This window comes from Tasmannia lanceolata, unplaced genomic scaffold (genome assembly GCF_043159265.1).
Source record: "Tasmannia lanceolata isolate RefF3 unplaced genomic scaffold, GAP_Taslan_0.1 ptg000008l, whole genome shotgun sequence".
Classification (NCBI taxonomy): Eukaryota; Viridiplantae; Streptophyta; class Magnoliopsida; order Canellales; family Winteraceae; genus Tasmannia; species Tasmannia lanceolata.
Window position 1 is genome coordinate 38,246,305 of NW_027518685.1, and position 22,063 is coordinate 38,268,367.

At 37.1% G+C, this 22,063-nt stretch overlaps 1 protein-coding gene across 4 annotated transcripts; it reads left to right on the forward strand.

Moving 5' to 3' along the window:
• Positions 1-2,786: 2,786 nt before the first annotated feature.
• On the forward strand, positions 2,787-21,309 carry LOC143883611 (uncharacterized). Of its 4 annotated transcripts, none has more exons than XM_077386954.1 (4): positions 2,787-3,389; positions 20,244-20,315; positions 20,781-20,931; positions 21,009-21,309. In XM_077386954.1, the coding sequence occupies exons 3-4, from the start codon at positions 20,785-20,787 to the stop codon at positions 21,240-21,242; spliced, it is 381 nt and encodes a 126-aa protein (XP_077243069.1). In that variant the 5' UTR covers positions 2,787-3,389; positions 20,244-20,315; positions 20,781-20,784; the 3' UTR covers positions 21,243-21,309. The 4 variants fall into 4 exon arrangements, with proteins under 4 accessions (XP_077243069.1, XP_077243071.1, XP_077243072.1 ...); XM_077386956.1 differs by having other exon boundaries at positions 20,785-20,931; XM_077386957.1 differs by lacking the exon at positions 20,244-20,315.
• Positions 21,310-22,063: the final 754 nt, after the last annotated feature.

The window sequence follows — 22,063 nt, forward strand, 5'->3', positions numbered from 1 at the left end:
TCCTTCGGCTACGTACAGCAGTCCCTGACTGGTTGTCTGATCTTCTTCCTTTGGCTTTCGTTCACTAGTCCAAGACTAGTTGCTTCTTCAACAATCGTTCACCATCCCTGACAGATGACTTCACCGACCGTTCACCAGTCCTAGACCGGTGGCTCTGATACCGACTCAAAGCTTTGATTCAACTTGTTCATGAACAAAGATGAAAACAAGAAGCAGAAAACCCAAGAAACAAAAGCCACACAGCAGATGGAGAGAGAGAGAGAGAGAGAGAGTTTCTAATGAATAAAATATTAAAAATATTACATCTAACACACTGTCCACATTTTGAACTACACTCACGCATGTAATTTGTTCACCACATTTCTCACTTTCATTCACGTTGTTTTCTATCTTTGCTTCACGGCACACACACTTCGCTGTATTCCTCAACTCACACTGCTATTCACATTTCTCTCTCTTTCTCTCTTATTTATAAACAATACCAATAATCATCCCTCTAGGAATCCAATTCCAACATCCTATTCTAAACTCAACACAAGACACATTGTTTTGCTATATTTTAGAAACGAGCTCATTAAGAAGGATTCTAATTATTAAATTCCTTATTATAATATAATACTAACTTAAGAGGGTGAAAATATCAATATTGGGTTTCCTAGCTTATTCTAATAGATTATTAGTATTTAGGTTATATTATGGTACTTTTACATTTATCTTTTTTAATTAAAACAACTTAAAAGTTGCCTAATAAGGCAAAACTTGTAACTATGCCTAACCCTAACAGAAAATGGTCATAACTTGCTCAAATTACGTCTGAATCGCTAAATCTTGGGTTCGTTGGATAGGTAGTTGAAATACCCATCTACCGGAACCAAAATCATGTCGAACGGACAAGATTTGATGCCCTCAAAATGGGTTATACTCGAAGTGACGAAAATAATCTATGACTATCGATTTTTAAGATCGTTTAATCTAATGCGAGATGGAAATACACAAGAATCTTACAGATTAGGGATCGATCCAATATCTAATATACATATCCTACGGTTCGAAAACTTAAAATCGAAGATCTAGCTATTAATCTTTGATCGAAAGATCTAAGGCCTAGATTTAATTAAAGAAATTAATTTTCCTGACCCTTGGTGGGGCCGGGTCTTTACATTCTACCCCCCTTAAAGGAATTTCGTCCCCGAAATTCGACTTCCTAAATTCTCTTAAGTTAACAGTTTTCATGTATTAAAGTTACAAGACTAAGGTGATATGCAAACAACACAGCCAAATGAGAGTTTACATACCCAACCAACTTTGAAAATTTCTAAGTTAGATACAGTTTATGAACTCGAAGAGAAAATTTAACAATTAACCGACAATGTATTCATTTGTGTGTCTTAACTAAACAATGTATCATGCAATCTAGTTATGAACAAACAACGTTTTATGATATTCTTGGTCCATTATTTGTGTTGTCAAAAGTGATCAAGTAATCTATGTTGGTGTGGTGTTTTCCTTCAAGTGTATTATGAGAATCATGAGTAGCTTTTAATTAAGTTCTATCTAACTACCCTTTCCTAGGACGTACCCATACTCACGACGTATCAAATTTCTTAGAAACCTAAAATAACTCATTTTATTATATGGGATCTAACAATCCACCCCCTTGGGGTCCAACCTCCTCGTTGGCACATCATACTGTGGGAAGAAAGCTCTAAGTCCATGTGAGATAACTCGATTGCCCTTTGGAGCTCACAACTAGCTTTCTTGACTTCTGCCGACATAACTTGCTCACATGTCGAACCAGGCATCCCTGGTGCACACGAGTGTATCATGCGGTTCTTCTACAACACAATTAAATCATGTGCCCGGCCGTCACAAGAATTTATTGCATTTTTTCCTAAGTGTTCCTTGCTTAGTTTTACCTATCTCACAACTTTGCTAGATACTATCCCTAGGGAGCTACCACCTAGGCTCTGATACCAACTGTAACAACCCGGATTTGGGACAAATTTTTATACATGAATTTTTTTCCCAAATCCCAAAACCCGAATTGCTACCCCAAAAAGGGAAACAAGTTGACACACTACAAGAGGAACAAGATAAAACTCATCATATTAATTCCATGAGACTGAAAAGTTACAAAACTACAATTCTTGAAAATAAAAGAATCACCTACTACTACGGGATGTGATGGAATCGTCTTTCCCAACACCAACTCAAACACTACGACTACGCTCCCCAATCCTGTGATATTGTTCTAGGTTTGTTCATCTGCAATGGCTCCTTCCTCGCTTTTCTCGAAAACTGTTGTAAACACCCCCATTTTAACCGAACCCCAAATAACCTTGTTTAAAATAAAACCCATTAAATCATTGAATTAGTGTCCCAAATGTTTTCCTAGAATAGGTTAGGATCCCAAGTAGGTCCCCGTAAAATTTAGTTCAAATCCGTCGAAGTTTGCTTAATAAAATGAGCATAGTTCGTAGTGTAGTGTAGTATAGTGTAGAAAGAATGGAAGTGGTTTATCCAGTTTGGGGTGTGGTGTAGTTAATGTAATTTGCAGTAGGGGGTTGTATCTTGGTAACTAAAGGGGGTAGTCATCTAGTGTAATTTTTCACTTAAATTTCTCCTGTGGACCACCCCATTCAACCAAAACCAAGACAAAGCATATAGAGCGAGGGTAATTTAAATAGCATGGGGGTTGTCTTGAAAGAAAAGGTTAGTGAATTTTTGGCATCTGGCTATAAATAGCAATGAAGAGAGCTCGAGAAGGGGAGGCTCTCATATTTTAGGTTAAAAACCCTAGCAGAGCCAAAAAGTAAGAAGAGAGAAAAAGGAGATCGAAACCATAACCCCATATCTTATTCTCCGATCTGATTCTCACTGGATTCCAGCCATATTCCGGCCTAACTCCTGTTATTTTCTACTTTTTCTGACTGCTGTGATCTATTTTGGACCTTTATTACATTTGTCTGTAAGAAATTTGAGATTCATTCTCTTAAGAAACCTCAATCTATTTTCACATTTTCTTTTGATTAACATTTCAATTGTTGCTTTCTTCTTCTTCAAGCTCGTTCTCTTTTCAGCTATTGCAAACCCTAGCTTAAGCCATAAGTTCTGTTTCAGTTTCAAAAACCCTAGGATTTTCATTTCTTTTAGCATTAAATCCTAAGATCTGTCAATTTTCCTTGATTCTACATCATCAATTGCATACTACTGGTGATCAAGTTGAATTTCTTTGCTATTAGAGCAAGATCAGAATAAGAATTTCATAAAAGAGGAAATCAGAGGGAAAGTGCACTTCTTTTCACCAATTTTTTTACTAAGCTTTGGACCAGAGGCGTGGACACATATCATAAGAAAAGGAGTAGAAATTGTTAAGAGTTGAAGAAAAGGTAAGCATTCTTCCATTTTATTATTTATATTCTTATTAATGATGTTGTTCTACGAGGAAATGGTCATTAGGATCTTAGATTTATATATTGTTCAGATTTTATAGTCATTTATTGTTTATAGTTGTTTAAATTATCTAGTTCTGTTGGAGAATTGCAAAGCTGAAGTTACGATTGTTTCATTTTACGTATAATTTTATTTGAGTGATTTTCTTAGATATTTAGGTGTGGAATCTACATGATATTGTTAGTTCTTTTATACGATGTGCATTTTGTCTATAAAGGAGAACAGATACGTAATATTTTTTTTATAGGTTCTTTGATTTTTATCTTTGAGTTTTATGCACTGATTGATCATAAAAGTCATGTTTCGATTGTGTTTTGAATAACCTGAAGCGATAAGTGAGCCAAAGGATGCTTTATAAAGCAAATACTGGCTTTAATACTCTATGATTAACCAATGCTTTGTAATTAGCATAAAAGAAGGAAATTTGTCAGCGGTGGTAATTTTCTCTTGGGGAAGTAGATTAGAAGACATACGATGATAATGTTTATGCAAAGACTATTTCCATCAGTTGTAGAGAATATTTGATAAGCAGAGCAAGTTTAGATAGCATAATAATTATCCAAAAGTGTAATGACACATGTATTATCAATTATTTGCATCATTTTAATTTGTCTATCCTCATTTGTTTGCAATGGTTATAAGTTAGATGTTCTTGTTATTCATTAATAGGTTATGTGTTTCAATTTTATATGGTTAATGTGATTTAATTCCATGTATATACTCCAACGAATTCTGAATTCTAAAGGAGATTCATATTTGTGATGAGCCATAGTCAGTTTCATAAAAGTTAATGTGTAAGTCTGATTATGTATTTTTATTAATGAAATGCTATTTTTAAATAGTAAACTTTCCTCTTATTGTGGTTTTAAATTCTGTGCGAATTCATTGATATCAAGATCATGTCTAGGGGAACTTTTTTTTAATCTCCAAAATTTTTTTTTTTTTTTAAAGAGTAGACTTTTGATGTATTGATTGTTTATGCTAGCATCGTCATCTTTTCTCAATCATACAGTTTTCCTTTATTCTAATGTTTTTTTTTTGGAAAAGTAAAAGTCAGCCTCACCCAATTCTAATGAATGTACATCCCTATCTAGTTCATTTTTTCCTCTATCAGGTTGCAAGTTTTTCAAAACTGAAACAATGTTTTAACAGTCCAGCCATGACCTAGTTGGTTTTTAAGAGCCTTTTCTATTATATCATATAATTTCTCTCATTCTTCACTGCTTTGAGATTGGCATGAGTGTGCGTGTGGTAACTAATCATTTCAGTAGTTTTGATGAGAGAACTTTAATGACCTGAAAATAGTTAGAACATAACTTGAAAGATAGTCAGAACATTACTCGAAAGACAGTTAGAACATAACTTGAAAAACAGTTAGTGTTTAACCTGAAAATAGCTAAGCATGAAAATAATTTGGTCAATACCTCTGTTAACTTCATAGTTTTGGGAGATTTTATAAATGAGATCAGGCTTGAAGTTTCTTTTTCTTCGATTTAAACTGTTCTAGTGTGAACCCCTTTAAATAGCATGAAATTAATTATGTAGGAACAATAACTTGATTCTATTTCATTTTTTTATCATCCGATTGTGTGGGGAATATGACATGTCCATTTGTGCATGTCTTACTGATCTTTACGAATCATGCTGTCTCACTTCCCTGTGATTGATATTAATACTACGGTTATACTGCTATGTATATGTTGAGTGAGACCACTATTCCAGAATGGTAGTCTTTATTTTCATTTGTTTATCGACCCTCCTTTTTTTAAAATAATTTCTTCTTAGATACAAGAATTGATAATAATATCTCACATGTTGTAGTAGGTCAGTTGAATGATTGCTTTGCTCAAGTTTCTCTTTCTTATAGCACCTTTGGATGAATTGTCATGGGTATGTACAATTGTCCTGGGCATTCCAGCTTCAATTGATTAATCTTATGCCCTGTGGCTTTATCAGAATTGAGTAATTATTTTTTTTGAGTTATTATAGGATGTATTATGAATCTCATTAGGAATGTCCCAAAGTTTTTGAGTCATTATCTATGATGTCTTCAAAAAGTATATAATTTACCGTCATAATATCTCTTACTGAGTTTATTTCTTATAGGCTCTATGTTTTCTTTGTTTTATTAAACTGATGAATCGTAGAGTTGAAATATCGCAAAAATTAATGGCTAATCATTTTGATCTACTAGAAAAGTTGAAATAGTGTGGTGATGTTCATGTAATTGTGTAAAGTTTCTTCTCTAGAGAAATACTCGTTGGTCTTCAGGGGAGTATAAGTTACCTTAGGAATAATCTTATCTGTAGAATTGAAATTCTAAAGCTTTTGTTTAGCAAATTTACACTAAAGAGTTTTATAGCTCTCTTTTATTAATCACAAAAGGTAAAATATTATATTGCTTCTTTGACTTGTTATTGTTTGGTGTGTGTTAAGAAAGAAAAAGAAAAGAAAGTGTCAAATAATTCCTCTCATTATTATAATGTTGATCATCGTACTCATGATTGTTTGATAAGGGTTAAAATGATGCATTTGTACTGTAGTTGGGAGGTCAATGATTTAGTTTTTTTCCTAAAAACAATATGAGGATAGTAAAACAAGAAGCTTATTTTGACCATTACTAGTACGTTTTATTGTCTCATTTCTACATGATGGATGACTTGATAAAACTGGGAATTATACTTGTATACTTCTCCAAATTGGTGACTTTTTTTTTAGTGAAAATATTAATAGAAACTAAGCTCAAAGGAAAATTTTCATAACCTGACTGACGTGTGAGGTAAGTTTATTTTATTTAATTCGTTGAATTCTTAATGAATAGGGTCTTTGAATTGTTTGTTCTGTAATGATAAATAGTCATTATATGATGGAAATCATGAAGATTGTGGGTGTGTCCTCTACAAGAGGTATTCTTCTTCATAATATATTTGTTTTTTTTTCTTTAACTCTAAAAATCATCATGCACATGGCTTTATTATGTATTGTGATAATACGACTAAAACAAATGTTTTTGTCACTTGTATACGTTAATAGTTGTTGTTGAATACCTTTTATTCAACATGTTGAGTTGTGAAGAAGTGCTCATATTATTTTATTTAAGAATGGTAGTTATAACATGAATACATAGACTTTAGTGATATATATGTGCTTGGGATATGCTTAAATTTACTTATTCAGTAAGTGAGGTTTTGAATGTTATGATATACTGTAAACACCCCAATTTTGCTATGCTTTAAAAAGCAGAGGATTCAATAAGTCTACCAAATCCCAAGTCAGTCTTTTTGCATTAGCTTATGCATTATTGTGTCTTAAGGTAAATTTCATCTCATTTCAAGTGTTACAGTGTTGATTCACAATCCCGAAGGTCTCCAAGGGGTTCCATTAGTCTCCAGACGATGATATCTTGTATTTCCAATCAAGTGTGAAAACTTGTTATTTTTGGAATTTCTTAGGGTTTTCCCCATTTCTATCATTTTCTGCATCTTAGGGGTATTTTGGTCATTTCCAATGTGTCTCAGATTATCCCGAAAGTTTGTCTGAGAAATCATGAATGATTTCAAGTATCTTGGAAAACCTGCTATTTTTGGAATTTCTCAGGGTTTTCCCCATTTTTATCATTTTCTACATCTTAGGGGTATTTTGGTCATTTCCAATATGTCCCAGATTATCCCGAAAGTTTGCCTGAGAAATCATGAATGATTTCAAGTATTTTGGGAAACCTGCTATTTTTAGAATTTCTCAAGGTTTCTATCTCTTTTGGAAATTTTGTATCCTGGGGTATTTTGGGTATTTTCAGGGTAGCCCAAATGATCTTGTTTGGTGTCATTCACCATATCAAGTGAACTTCAGTACTTTCTATTTTTGAAATTGTCCCCACCTACTTGACATTTTTAAATTCACCCTTAAAGGATATTCCGGTTCAAGGGTATTTTGGTCACTTTTGATATATGTTGATCAAACGAGGTCATTTTAGGCAAAAATAATTTTTCCAAGGGATGAATGAGGTTAGGCCATGTGTGTGGGACCCACCATGTGCATCACATGGTGTGGGCCCACTATCATAAATTTTGAATGATTCCTTGAATTGGGTTGGATTTTATAAAAGTCCAAAGTATGGACCAAAAAAACCCATGGATCAAGGCCCATGTGGGAACCACACATGTGTAGTTCGGCCACATGCATGGCTCAGCCATATGTGTGGTCCCCACATGATGGGCATCCCCTATATTGAATATATTTGGTTGATAAAAATAAAAGATGAGAAAGAGAAATGACTAATACGATCAGATCACTAAAACGACAATAACATTTTAACAACTTATCTAAAAAATTCGTAGTTATACTTGTTGGAAACATCTTGAGAAGGGCTACAACTTTCTAGTTTAAAACTTCTAGGGATTCTTCCACAAAATAAGTAAAAAATGAGGTTAAAAATCGGGCAGTATCATTTGGACGAGAATTCCAACCCACTAAAATTGTCATACCTCTTTAAGTGATTGGCCAAATTTAAAGTGTAAATATGCGTTGGAAAGACCAATCAAAGGGCTACAACTTTCTAGTTTACAACTTTTCCTGATTCTTTTATTAAATAGGTCAAAAATGAGCTTTAATGTTGGGCAGTACTTTTTGGACGGGAATCTTTCCTTGTCTTTTATTTTTAGAAACTACAATCTTTGAAATCAATATAAAAGCATTCAATATTCACCTTGTGTTATAATTGGCATGATTAAATCAGATTGTTTTGAAAAAAAAGAAACACAATTGGTTAAGAAACTTGAAGGAAAAGTAAATAATGAAAGGAAATATAAAGTGAGCAAAAAAGCCCACTCCCCACATTGGAAACTTCCTTTTCTCTTTATTGCCCTACCATTCTCTATAAATACAAGGCAAAGCCAACCCTTTTGGCTATCTTGGAATTTCGTCCAGCCATCTCCTCCCCAAAAAAAATTTGCCCACCCCTTTTGCCGACGATTTGTTCATATTTCTTTGAACTCTAGTGAAGGAAACCTATCTCCTTCATCTTCTCTTGGTTATTACTTGAAACGGTTCATCTCTTCCGGCAATTCACATTTTCTATTGTGTATTAAAAGGCTTTTCAAAGTGAATATCTTGGATCAACAGCCTTAGAGACCTTGGAAAGCGTTTGAAGGTTGGTACCCTAACTCTTTTAGAATAAGAACTAGAAATATGCTTTTAGGGTTAAGATTTTAGGATTTTACATGTAATCATCAAGCATATGAATGAATTTTCTTGTGAAATTTTGGTATGTTATGGAAGCAACTAATAAATGACATTATCTATATTTTGGCTGAAGGAAAATTATTTTTACTAATTAAAATCGATTTTAATAAATTGATGGTTAAAACCCACTTTTCAAAGCAAGTACTGTAAAAGTTTAAGTTTTTCTGAATTTTTTTATTCCTCTGTTAAATTCACATTAAAAAAGGATCGGAAATTGAAATTTCCAGCAAGGTTTGACACGTTTGGATAGCTTTTTAATTCTTCAAAAATTGCCTAGAAAGGGTATTTTCCGAAAGAATAAATCCAAAACACGTCAAAATAAGTCCAAAATTTCTGAAAATTTGTCTCCAGTAGTTTTTTTACTTGATTTGGCATTTTTGAAAAATTTAATCTGGATAACTTATCCTTTTATCCTTTATTTGGATTACGCTTAATTCCAGAATATAAATAAAATGAATTTACAAAAGAAAGAAAATAAGCGGTTGTTATCTTGATTGAGATCGTATGATGTCATATGAGTCCCGAAAGATCTCGCAGTTGACCACAATTAGGTTAACTAAATCAAATGGAAAAGACAGTACATAAGGGAAAAGAAACTCTTGGTTTATGATTCCCTCCGTTTGTCCAACACCGTGGAGCGCTAGGGCTCTCGTCTCTGTCTCGTTTGTCTATGATACAACCAGAGACAGAGTGGTGGGATAAGGAGAGGGAACGTAGCCCTATTTACAGAGAGGAGAGGGGTTTATGTTACAAGATCTAGGACAAAATGAGCCCTAAATCCCGTAACCACCCTACACCGAGTTTTGTAATAGAAATGCAGAAAGCTGGGAAATAAATGTAAATTTACCAGAGGAGCGAGAGAGCTTGTCGTGAAATCGGCGGCGTAACGGCGTTAATTGGATGAAAGGGCTTTGGGTTTGCCGAGATTTCGACAGAACAACGGCGCTGCTTGGACGAAGGGGCTTCAGGTTTGCTGAGATTTCGGCAAAACAATGACAATATTTAGATAATAGGGCCTCGTGTTCTCTGAAATTCAGCAGAACAATGGAGCAATTTTGAAGGAGAGAATTCGGGTTTGCTAAGATTTCAGCAGAACAATGGCGCTATTTAGATAATAGGGCCTTGCGTTCTCCGAAATTCAGCAGAACAACGACGTTATTTTGACGAAGGGACTTCGGGTTTACCGAGATTTCGGCAGAACAACGACACTATTTAGTTAATAGAGCCTTGCATTCTCTAAAATTCAGCAGAACAACAACGCTATTTTGACGAAGGGGCTTAGGGTTTGCAGAGATTTCGGCAGAACAATGGTGCTATTATGGAAAAATAGCTTGTAGGTTCGGCGAAGTTCGACAAAATAACGATGCTATTTGAAGGATGCTGCTCTGAGTCTTCGGAAACTTGGCAGAATGCCGACGCCCAGTGTGAGCTACCTAAGAATTTCTCTACTTTCTCGCTTCTAAAGTAAAGAAACTAGGGTTTTGTGAGATTCAGAACGGAAAACAAGAAGGAAATCCTTTAAAAACAACTTTGAAAATTTAAAAATAAAATCCAGAATAGTTAAAATCTGATTTTACTTTTACCCTCCTATTTATTGGGGTTTGGGTCACATTTTGGCAGAGTGCGAAATTTTCGCACTCTGCGAAATGGTACCTGACACTGACAGATCAGGTCGGCAACATTTCGGAAAATCTGTTTTTTCATCTTTTTTTCAAAAAATGTGATTTTTCATCTCTTTTAACAGGTTTCCTAGGAGTTTCGGCGGACCGTAACTCCACCGTTTGGACTTCGAATCGCACGCTGTCAGATCCATCGGATTTCTCATTCTGAGGAGATTCAAATGAACCTAATATCGGTGGTTTTCGGAATACGAAGTGTTTTTGGGTAAAAACAATTATTTTTTACTCAAAGCTAACTTCTCGGTTGAAAGGCCGTGTGAAAACGGGCTTTTTGGCCATGCCGTGAAAGGCGGGATACCGAGTAAAGACGGGCTTTTATTTCAGCTCTGGGGTAAAGTTCATTTTTGAGAAATATTTCCTAGTTTCATAACCTAGAAAGAGATTAAGAGAAAGACTACAGGTGCTATGGGACTCGTGATGAGACTCTTCCTCGCGACAACCTATCATTAGTTCCACCTTGAAAAAATTGGGTGTCTACAGTGCACCGACGTTTTGTTAGAAAGGTTGCAAAAACCCTGAGCAAAATCGCTACACATAGCGGAAGAATAAACCGTGTAGAAAAAAAAATTTGCTCTAACCCAGGATTCCTAGGGACTAATTGGTTTTATAGTGATTTAATAAACACAAATATAAATCAAATACCTTTAGTTTATGTAGAGAAGAACACATCTGCTTGATTTACTCCTCAAAAATCTGCCAGCGATCTAATCGACGCGAAACCGCAAGTTGAATCGATGGATTCCTTTTGTTGCACAAAGGATCTTGTGTACAACTCTTTATTCACTTTATAATCTGATCTAAATTAAATTATAATATGAGAATATATGTTTAGATTAATGGAGCTTAGTTGGATGATTGTTTACCCTTAAAAGACAAAAAAACTAGTTTATGGAATTGAGATAGAAGAACAGGAGAAAGACTTTGGGGTGTCTCGACCAATTTCCAGCACATGGAATTATGGGAGAGCTCTAAAAAAGCTCCAACAATATGTCTTGTATTTATAAAATTTTCAATTGCCATTTGCACAATCCAAAGTTTCTAGAGAAATCCCAAAAACTAAGGAAACTGGTCAAAATTGGAATCTCTAATTGGGAAACTAACCACCCCACTTAGGAAACCCACATTGGGCGTCCAAGGGGGGGCGTGCCTTGCTGCCTAAGCAACCTTGGGTTGCCTCATGTGGTTCCCCTGTTTCTAATTTTGTTTTGTTCTTTGTTTCCTTCTTTCTCTCATTCCAATTTCTTCAAAAAATGATTTGTTTTAATTTGTTAAAACAAATCAAGCAATAATATTTCAAATATTATTTAAAATTCAAATTGATAATGGCATACCATATGGGGCGTGTGGACATGGGTCCCACCCAAATTCATCCCATGTGGGTCCACTTATCCAATTCAAATTCCCATTGCATTTTTATTTAATTCCTAATTAAATTAATGCAATCCAATCCTATCCAATACGATTAAAGCTCCAATATAATTTATATTATTCCCAAAATACCATTATGATTAATATGTATTCATTTTGGTATTCTCAATGTATCCCATAGTGCATATACACTATATACATTGTGTATATCCTTTCAATGCATCCAATGCCACGAAACTAGTTCGTGTGAGCAACTAAATAAATGCGGGACTTCTATCCAATAGATTATAATAGGTCAATCGAGTAGTGAGTGGGATCGTTGCAGGGATTTAATGGTAGATCCTGCAAAACCCACAAGTGGGCCCCACTACGATTATTGCTCTGTATCTAATGCTACAATTACATTGAGTCAGTGGCCTCCATCGAGACGTAACCCTGAAGATAACCGTCAAATCATCATACCCCTAATCACATCAAATATGTAAGTCCTTTCTCCAAGTCCACATCTACTGAGTTGAGTCCTACGGGGGGTGGACATTAACTACCCCCTGGGCTCACTCATGATACACCTTTCAGTCAAGCAGTGTCGGCCCGCAAATGCATTTGCCAAAACCATTTCAAAACTTATTTTGTGGAATCCTTATGATAAACATTTTATCAAATCCACCTGGCCACGTATTTTTCTAGGCCTACTGCTCTGACCAAAACCGTAGATGCTATCCTATTAAATTGTAAATACCCGATTTTGCCCTCCCTTTAAAAATTTGTACCCCGTTGTGAACCAAGGGTATTTTTGTCATCAAGAGTTAAATTAGAATTAGGGCTTCTTTAAAAAAGCCTATAAATAGTCTCTTAAGGAGAATTGTACAGTCATTAAGAAATCTTAAACCATTTGTTCCAACCCTAAGAGGAGATTTGCGTGGAGAAGGAGAAAAAGAGCATGATTTGGAAAGACAGATCACGGATCGAGGTAAGACTTATGATCTAAATTGGTTAAATGAATAAAAAGAACCCTAAAACTAGTATCGAATGAGACTTGTTATTATGATTTAGATTTTTACGTTTGGAGTAAAGAATCATATAAGAATTTAGGGATAAATTTATGGATCCCTATGAAATTAAGAATTTAGTTTTGAAACTCTAAAAATCTAGGTTTGGTTATGCCCTAGAAGCTTAGATTAAATGTGGTAATTATATCTAAGGATTTCAGAGTGTGAAATTGTGTTTATTGGATTTCTTTCGTCGATACGAGCCTAACGGCTCCTACGACGTGCGATTTGGAGTTGAAACGAATGAGTTATTGCCGTTTTAGTTAAAAAATGGTGAAAAATCACATTTTGGGGAAAATTAGGTCCGCATAGGGGCGGATGACCGGCAAAAATGATGATTGTCTCAGTGTTTGTGTGAAGTTGGGCAAACTAAAAGGTTCTCGGACGTCTGGCAAAGTTCCCGGATGTCTGGCCTGGCAGTTTAAACTTCAAAAATTCATAACTTCTTCGTTTCTCGTCCGTTTTCAACGCTCTTGTACTCTACAGACATGCCGAAAATATGTTCTTTCTGTTAAAAATAGTTTCAAGAATTTTTGGAGACTCTATAATGATGGTAATTCTAAAATACTAAAAAGAACCCTAGGACGGTTTACCGATTCTTTTTCGAAGGGGCACCAAAGGGAGTCTTGTGTCAGTAGGATGATATATATGCTTGAAAATATTGAAATTAATAATAAAACTCATGGAGAATATTCATACTCTTGATTGTAGGTGATTATGAAAATAAAGTTGTTCGATATTAAGGTACGTAATTTCATACTACTTTAGTGATATGATTCAACATTGAATGATATGCCTTTTTGATTTGTAACTCTTTAGTCTCTTTGAAAATGTGAAACCTGTGATAACCTTAGCCTTTGATTTGGGTCTTGCATGCTTATCCTTTATTGAATATAATCGATTGGATTTTGTACTCATTGATAGCCTATGATTTTCGCATTGAATATGTGACCCTTTTGATATAAGAACCTTTTGATCATTGTATACCCAACTTAGGGGTGTCAACGGATCCACTTTGGGTCAGATCCACCTATGTCACAGTCACGATCCATTCAAATTCCTTATCGGTCGGAGTCGGAGTCGGATTGTTCTTTGGATCCTACTTTCCACATCCCGATCACGATCCATTTTAATTCGGACCGTCCATCGGAGTGTCCTATTATGTCCCACTAAGCTAAGTAAACAATTATTATTTTTTAGGCGAGCAATTTAACAGCTTGAAGAGATGTCAGTGCAGAGGGATCGATCTCGTTGATGGCGAGCTGCAGAGGAAAGAGAAATCAAAACCCTAGATCTTAGTTTTTTATGTTAAAAAAATGAAACGAAATAAAAACCTAAAAGCTTCCTAGGGCAATGTAAGATCTACGAATGAGGGAGTCTCTCTCAATGGAGTCCTCTTGAGTTTCTTGTCTTCTTGAGAGAGATTGGGATATGGGATCGCCGTTGTTGTTAATGGCAGTCGGGTAGCCAAAAGAACAAAACCCTAAAACCGCTCTCTTTTCCTTCGTGAAAGTATGAAATGAAATGACTTAAAAGAGTGAAATCGCATTCCCGTCCTATTCATTAAGTAATAAGAGAGGTTTTGATCAAAGTACCCTTCATAGAACGGCTAGCATTAACAAAATTTGGAGGGTATTTTTGCAAAACATTTCGGATTGTGACTATCCAATGGGGCATCTGTGGCATGTCCATACCCAATCCGAAATTTTTCGGATCCCAGATTTGATGATCTGAAATATGCCCATGGATCATATTCATATGTTTAGATCCCATTAATTAACATTCGGATTCGGACTATCCATCAGGCCGTCTAGACTATTCTGGAAAATCTTGTGGAACCAAAGTGAACCACAATCTTTGAAACTTTGTACGTAGCTTTGGACTTTGTGTATATGTGGACACCTTTTGTGAGGCCTAGGTATATGTGTGAATTATAAGGGCCCGCACTGAATTATAAGGGCCCGCACCAATGGGGGTTATACGTTGGCTTTTGGGTCCCGTCAGTGGGTGCTATTCGTTGACCCTGTCGACAGGTATATGAACTCAGAAACTAGTTTCGAACCGCGCGCAGTCGGTAAATTTACTTGCTTTTTGGGCTAAGCCGATGACCTTTGGGTGATTTCGTACCTTTCTGATCGTTTTCAGTGATCTCTTAAGACTTTGTGACTTCTCTTATTGAGACCCTCTTTGATGTGATACTTTGAAATATGACTTAGTAACCTTTGCTCTCAGATATTGTATTTGTATCAGGCACTTCATGTGTAGCTTTTGCCATCTTCGTTTACTTATTGACCCTCTCTATATAGCTTGCTTTTGACCCCACTTTTGTGGTGCGTCATTATGTACTGAGCTTTTCAGTTAACTATGGTTTAACAATTTTCAGCTTTTGAATCCTCTGTTAAGTCTAGCATAGTGAGTATTGTGTAATAGTAAGACTTTATTCTAAATTTATATAAGACAGTATTGTTTAGTTTATGTTATGAGTAGTTCTGATATTGTTTTGCTAGTCTTGTATACTTGTAGAGCTTGCTTTGCAGGTGTACGGTGCTGCCACATCCTACGCCCAAGGTGGGGTTTGGGGCGTGACATAAATAGGCAGAGAATTCCATGTCGGGTATCACTATTGACCTCGAAAGTTTGTCCAACACTTCAGTACTACCATCTAGTGACTCCAATAAGAAACACGGTTAGATAGACAAAAAATGAGAGACTCGCCAACAGACCAATATGACCCCTCAGGTCAAAAGACATGTAAAGGGTCTTGTCTGGTAGAATAGCTCAATTGTCTCCAATCCACAAGCTATTTTAATGTGATCATGTTCAGTATGCAATCTCATTGTCATACCCATTCTATCATACTTAGGGTCCACTACCCAAGTGATTGAGATAAGTCACTCCACATCTAATGCGTGTAGGCAAGATAGATGCTAGTTGTGTACAGGAAGATGTGTCCAACCTCAACCCCAACTAGGAACTATTAAGGTCTGCAAAGAACCGGAATCCCATATTTCCTTGCTCCCTAGGATCTGTGAATCCATGAGAATGGGTTTCCTACTTTGCTACCTAAGGACAAATACGTGTCAACAAGTAACATATCACACATATTTAAAATGTCATGAAAATGAAACTTTTATTGATTAACATGCGAAATATACTCGGACTTAGTGCACCTACTCTAGCACGTTTAACATGAGTCGTTCACATTTTGCGTGTGTGGACATGTTATTCACACTCTGCACGCGTCGACATTCCACTTTGGCTTCATGTCGTTCTAGAAAAGTATTTTTTGTCTAAAAAAGGCTTTAGTAACCAATGGGGAAGTGGTGTTCCCCTCTTCTTCCCAATCGCCTGAAATCCAATCCTAGGGGACAGAAAATCAGTCGACTAACCCTACAATTGCGCCATCGAGTCCTCGTATGGGCTACCTTTTAGTTGTTTTTCCGTGGGAGGTTGGAGGTGAGCTTGGGGCTCGGGTGTTTTTCTTTGAAAAATGTTTTGGTCCATGAAATATAGGTGTGGTTGCTTCATTGATTGGGTCCTCAAACATTAGTTTGGAAATGGAGTTTTGGATTGAAATCTATTATCGTTCCACAAGAGTATAAAATGCACTCCTCCTCTCGATAAGGGGATTAATCATCGGGTTCGGCACTGCGGGCTCTCATCGGCTAAGTGGAGCAAAATGGGGTGTCTACAATGCATCGACCCCATCGTTTGTGTACTGCGTGCACCGACGTTTAACATGAGGCGTTCACATTTTGCATGTGTCGATATGTTATTCATACTCTGCGCATGTCGACATTCCACTTTTGCTTCACGTCGTTCTAGAAAAGTCTTTCTTGTCTAAGAAAGGCATTAATGTCCAATGGGTAAGTGTCGTTCCCTTCTTCTTCCCAATCGCCTGAAATCCAATCCCAGGAGACAAAAAATCAGTCGACTAACCCTAGAATTGCTGGCGACCGAAATTCTACTCAATCGCCTGAAAACAATCGTAGGGGACGGAAACGGTTCGGTCATCGAACCTCCGGAATTGAGTTTCCGATTCCTTGCCGGGACAGAGGTTGGCATGCCGGCGCACTAATCACACACTCCACTCCACGCCACACACATGGTTGCAACGGCCAACCGCACCAGAGCCTTTTAGAACGAACAAAGGAAGAGGAGAAGAATGTGTGTGTGTGTGTGTGTGTGTGTGTGAGAGAGAGAGAGAGAGAGAGAGAGAGAGAGAGAAGAGAGAGGTCCATGGGTATTTGTGTCTTTTTCCCATTTAGACAAACTCCATCCTCATTTAACCAAAAAGTAGGGGTGCAAGTCGGGTGGGTTCAACCCGAAAAAAGTTCAGGTCGGGTCGGGTTGAGTTCGGGTCGACTTTTCCCAACCCGGGTTGGGTTTGGGTTGAGTGTTTGGCAACCCGACAATTTTTATAATTTTATTTTTTTAATTTTTTAAGCTTAACAACTTGGGTTGGGTGGGGTTGAAGTCGGGTCGGGTCGGGTTGGAAAAATGGGTTCCTCGGGTTGGGTCGAACCACATTGGGTTGGATATCGAATCAGTCGGGTCGGCCTCAACCCGGCCAGGCCCGGCCCGACTCGAGTTGAAAAGAGACCCTAGTAGGTATTTTAAAAAAGTTTTCTCCTACTTAAGCTGTGGGATTTTATATTAACTTATGTGCCATCTCTTTGCATTCTTTACTTCTGAGTAGGGCTGCAAATGAACCGAGCCGGATCACGAACATGTTTGGGTTCGGCTCATTAAAAGCTCGGCTCGGGGCTCATTCGTTTCCTAAACGAGCCGAACCTGAGCTAAAAAATTAGGCTTGTCAAATAAACAAACCGAACTTGAGCTTTGTATAGTTCGGCTCGGACAAGCTCGTGAACTTTTTAGGCTCGGTTCATAAAGCCGAGCCGAGCTTTAAAGCTCGGAGTATGTTCATTATATATATATATATATATATATATATATATATATATAGAGAGAGAGAGAGAGAGAGAGAGAGAGAGGAAGGGAAACTAAGGGAATTATTTGAATTTCTCCCAAAAATCTGTGAGAATTACACATCACTTTTTTTTTACTTTTTTTAACAAAGGCACCCATTCAACCCGCATATTTACAATCCTACCCCCTCCTTTATGCTTTCTAACAAAGGCACCCATTCAACAAGCATAATTTCAATCCTACCCCCTCATTTATGCTTTTTAACAAAGTCACCCATGAAACCCACATAATTTCAATCTTACCCCCCTCCTATATGCTTTTGTAATAAAAAAATCTATAGGGTGATCTTAACCATCTGATGTAAGAGGAACAACATATTATGGAAACCTCTATCGATTGGACGGCTAGGATTAGCGTATGGAAATGATTTCTAGGGCACAACCTGTTGATGTTGTGTTCCATCAAATGGAAGGTTTGGATCAACATGTGATGTGATCCGTACAGTTCTTGGGTCGGGTACGGGTCCAAGATTCGTGACCCGTAAATTTCCCCGAGTCATTTTGACCTGGCCCGTGTCACCCGGACCCTACGGGCCGGGTCAAACCCTCCCATATTTTTCAAAATCTTTTTGATGGGCCCAAAAATTAATTTCTTCAAATCTTTGCACTGGTCTATCCCCCACAGTTGGTGGGCCCAAAAATTAATTTCTTCAAATCTTCGAGCGAGGTAGGCCCCACCTGTATTTTTAAAAATGAATTGTACGCACCACCCCATGATCCAAACCCTCCATTTGATAATCATAGCCCTCTGATCTAAAGAAAAACTGCATATTACGAAAACCTCTATAGATTGGAGAGTTGTGATCATCCAATGGAAATGATTTTTGGGGCACAACCTATATACATTGTGGCTCATCAAATGAAGGGTTTCGATCATCCTATGGTGTGGGTCGTGCATTAACATTAATGCCAAATTGTAGGCCCCACCCAGAATTTTCAAATTAAGTTTGCGGTCAACGCCATAGAATGATTCAAGCCGTCCATTTGATGGGCCGCGACGCAAATAGGTTGTGCCCCCAAAATCATTTCGATGGGATGATCGAAACCCTCCGATCTATAGGGTTTCCGTAATATGCAGTTTCTCTTTTGTCTATCATGAGAACCTAAATTTAATGTTTTCCCACCATCCGTGTGAAGCACGGGGTGTCCCACCAGTGTGTGTGTGTGTGTGTGTGTGTGTGTGTGTGTGTGTGTGTGTGTGTGTGTGAGGAAAATGATTGTGAGCTTGAAGCTCATATAGCTTATATGAGCTTGAGGGCCCAAACAAATGGGTCGCACATTTTTGTGGTGATCCAAACCATTCATTTGCAAGGTCCCATCATAGATAGGGTGTGTACCAAAAATCAGCTCCATTGGATCATCCTAACCTATCCAAAAGCGGAGGGAAAAAATGGGCAGATTTGTGGCAAATGGTGTCTGTCCATTTTGCCCTCCACTTTTGGATGGGTTACGATGATCCTATGGAGTTGATTTTTTGTACACACCCTATCTATGTAAGGGCCTTTCAAATGAATGCTCTGGATCATCCTAACAATGTGGGGCCACATATGTTTGGGCCCTCAAGCTCATATCAGCTATATGAGCTTGAAGCTCACAATCATTTTCCTCTCTCTCTCTCTCTCTCTATATATATATATATATAGAGAGAGAGAGAGAGAAAGTGACAAAAGTGTTTGTAGTCTGCAGACTAGAGATCATTCTCTAGTCCGGCGACCAAAAAATGGGTCCCACCTTATTTGGGTGATGCAAAGCATTCATTTGATGAGCCCTGACATAGAGAGGGTGTCCACAAAAAATCAGCTCCATAGGATCATCCCAACCCTGTGATTTGTGGAGCTTAAAATGGACGGCTATAAATCGGCACAAATCTGTCAATTTTTTAGCTCCACAAATAGAAGGGTTAAGATGATCCTATGAAGTTGATTTTTTGTGGACACCCTATCTATGATGGGGCTTATCAAATGAATGCTTTAGATCACCACAAAAAATGTGGGACCCAAGTGTTTTTTGTCACTGGACTAGAGAATGATCTCTAGTCGGCAGACTAGAAATACTTTTCTCATATACACACACAAGGGGATAGCATTTCTGTGCTCAAGCGCAATTCTCTTACATGCGCTAGTTTTTTATAACACTTCCTATTGGCTATTATAGGTGGGTCCCTCCGTACGGTTTCTACGGGTCTCGAATTCCGTAAAAAAAAGGGATAAATACATTTACCTCCCCTCTAGTTTCTGACACATCCACTTCAACCCCTATAGTTTAAAAATTGACAGAGACATCCCCTCTAGTTTCGTTTTGTTATAAGTATACCCCTTCCGTCAACTGGCCGTTACGTTAACCCGACGGAACCGTAGAAAGTAACCAGGGTTAATATTTTATGGACTAAAATACCCCTGTATCTGTGTTCTCTTTGTATGAGGCATTTACATACCGTTTTTTTTTTTAAATATCTGAAACAGAGCTTCGTTGTGGAAGAGGGAACTTCGAAGGGTTAGGGTTCTTGACTGGACACACCTCCCACGTGGTTACAGGTATGTTTTGTGATTTTATACTGCATCTATGTATTTCATCATTTCCCCTTGTGCAAACGAAGTAATATACTGTTAATCACGTCAGTGTGGTGAAATTTGTTACTATTTGTGGCAGTAAAATTTGTCATTTCATCCAATGTATTTTTTGTTGTTATGTAAACCTAATGTTACTTTTTAAAAAACCCTAATGTTTGTTGTTTACTTGGCTGTGATTTTTTGGGGTTTTCTTGTGTTTGATTTGTGGGGGTTTTTTATATTTGAGTTCTGTGGGTTTTTCTTGTATTTGATTTGTGGCTGTGATTTATTTGTCAGAAACCCTTGCAAGTTAGGGTTTGGAATGAGTTTTATTAATATAAATCCTACCAGTTAATGTTGGTTAATTTACAAGTAAGAAACCCTTATAAGTGCATTATAAGGGTTTGCCTAATTTGGAAAAAATAACAGTTGGGTAATTTTTTGGCCTAGGTAGATGGCATCAGCTGGTTCCTCTTCGAGTGGTAAACATTCACAAGGTTCTGCCTTCACACCGTGCCACTGTGGACAACGAGCGCCACTAAGGACATCATGGACTAGCACTAACTTCGGGCGAAGGTTTTTGGGGTGTTCTGGGTATGAGGTGAGCAATCTTTTGTGAATAGTCATACTTTGGATATGAATTATGGGATAACTCTAAATGAGCTTGTATGATTTCAGATGAATGCTTCTTGTGGTTTTTTCGAATGGGTGGATCCACCGATATGTGTTCGAGGAAGTGCTATAGTACCGAAGGTTATGCAGAAGTTCTCAAAGGTGCTGGCGGAGCTTCAAAGGTTGGACGCTGAAGTCGACAAGTATCGTCGCAGGAAAAAGATTTTGCGGACCTTACTTGCCATGTCATGGGGTGCTGCTCTTCTATGTGCTGTTTTCTTAGTGTCTGTATTGAAATGATGTTTTGAAAGACTTCTAATCTAACTCTATCTATGTAGGAAATGTGTTGAAGAAATGAAAGTGGATTTCAATCTATTTCTTATCATGATGCTTGGTGTTATTTCGGTTTTTACTTCTTAATTGGGAGGTTTGAATACTTCTTAATGGTTTGTATGAATTATTAGGTTCAATTACCATGTTGACTTATCAACCATGAAAGGAATTCAACCAACATTAATAATGATTGAATGCAATCAACATCAATTGCTAGCACCTTCAATAACCACTGTGAATTACCATGTTCAATTATCAGGTTGAATGAGCTGGTTGAATTACCATGTTCATAAGAAGCAGATACCATTCAATAGAAGCATAGAGCACCTATTCATTGAATACAACCCATTTGAAGCACATGTCCATTGAATACAAGCATGAAGCACATGTTCATTGAATAGAAACATGAAGCACCTGTTCATTCAATACAAGCATGAAGCACATGTTCATTCAATGATTCTGCTGCAGAGCACCCGTTCATTCAATACAAGCATGTAGCACATGTTCATTGAATACAAGCATGTAGAACCTGTTCGTTGAATACAAGCATGAAGCAGATCCCATTCATTACAAGCATAGAGCACCTGTTGATTGAATATAAGCATGAAGCAAATTCCATTCAATACAAGCATAGAGCACCTGTTCATTTAATACAACCCATGGACAAATATCCATTCAATAGAAGCATAGATCACTTGTTCATTCAATAGAAGCATAGACCACATGTTCATTTAATACAAGCCATGGAGAAATACATGTCTATCATTTGCATTACAAAGACACGTATG

Bases quoted from the DNA above. Each gene is read 5' to 3' on its own strand.
- LOC143883611 (XM_077386954.1), top strand. From the start codon at position 20,785: ATGGCATCAGCTGGTTCCTCTTCGAGTGGTAAACATTCACAAGGTTCT. The intron at 20,932-21,008 runs GTGAGCAATCTT...GTATGATTTCAG, and splicing joins TGGGGTGTTCTGGGTATGAG to ATGAATGCTTCTTGTGGTTT.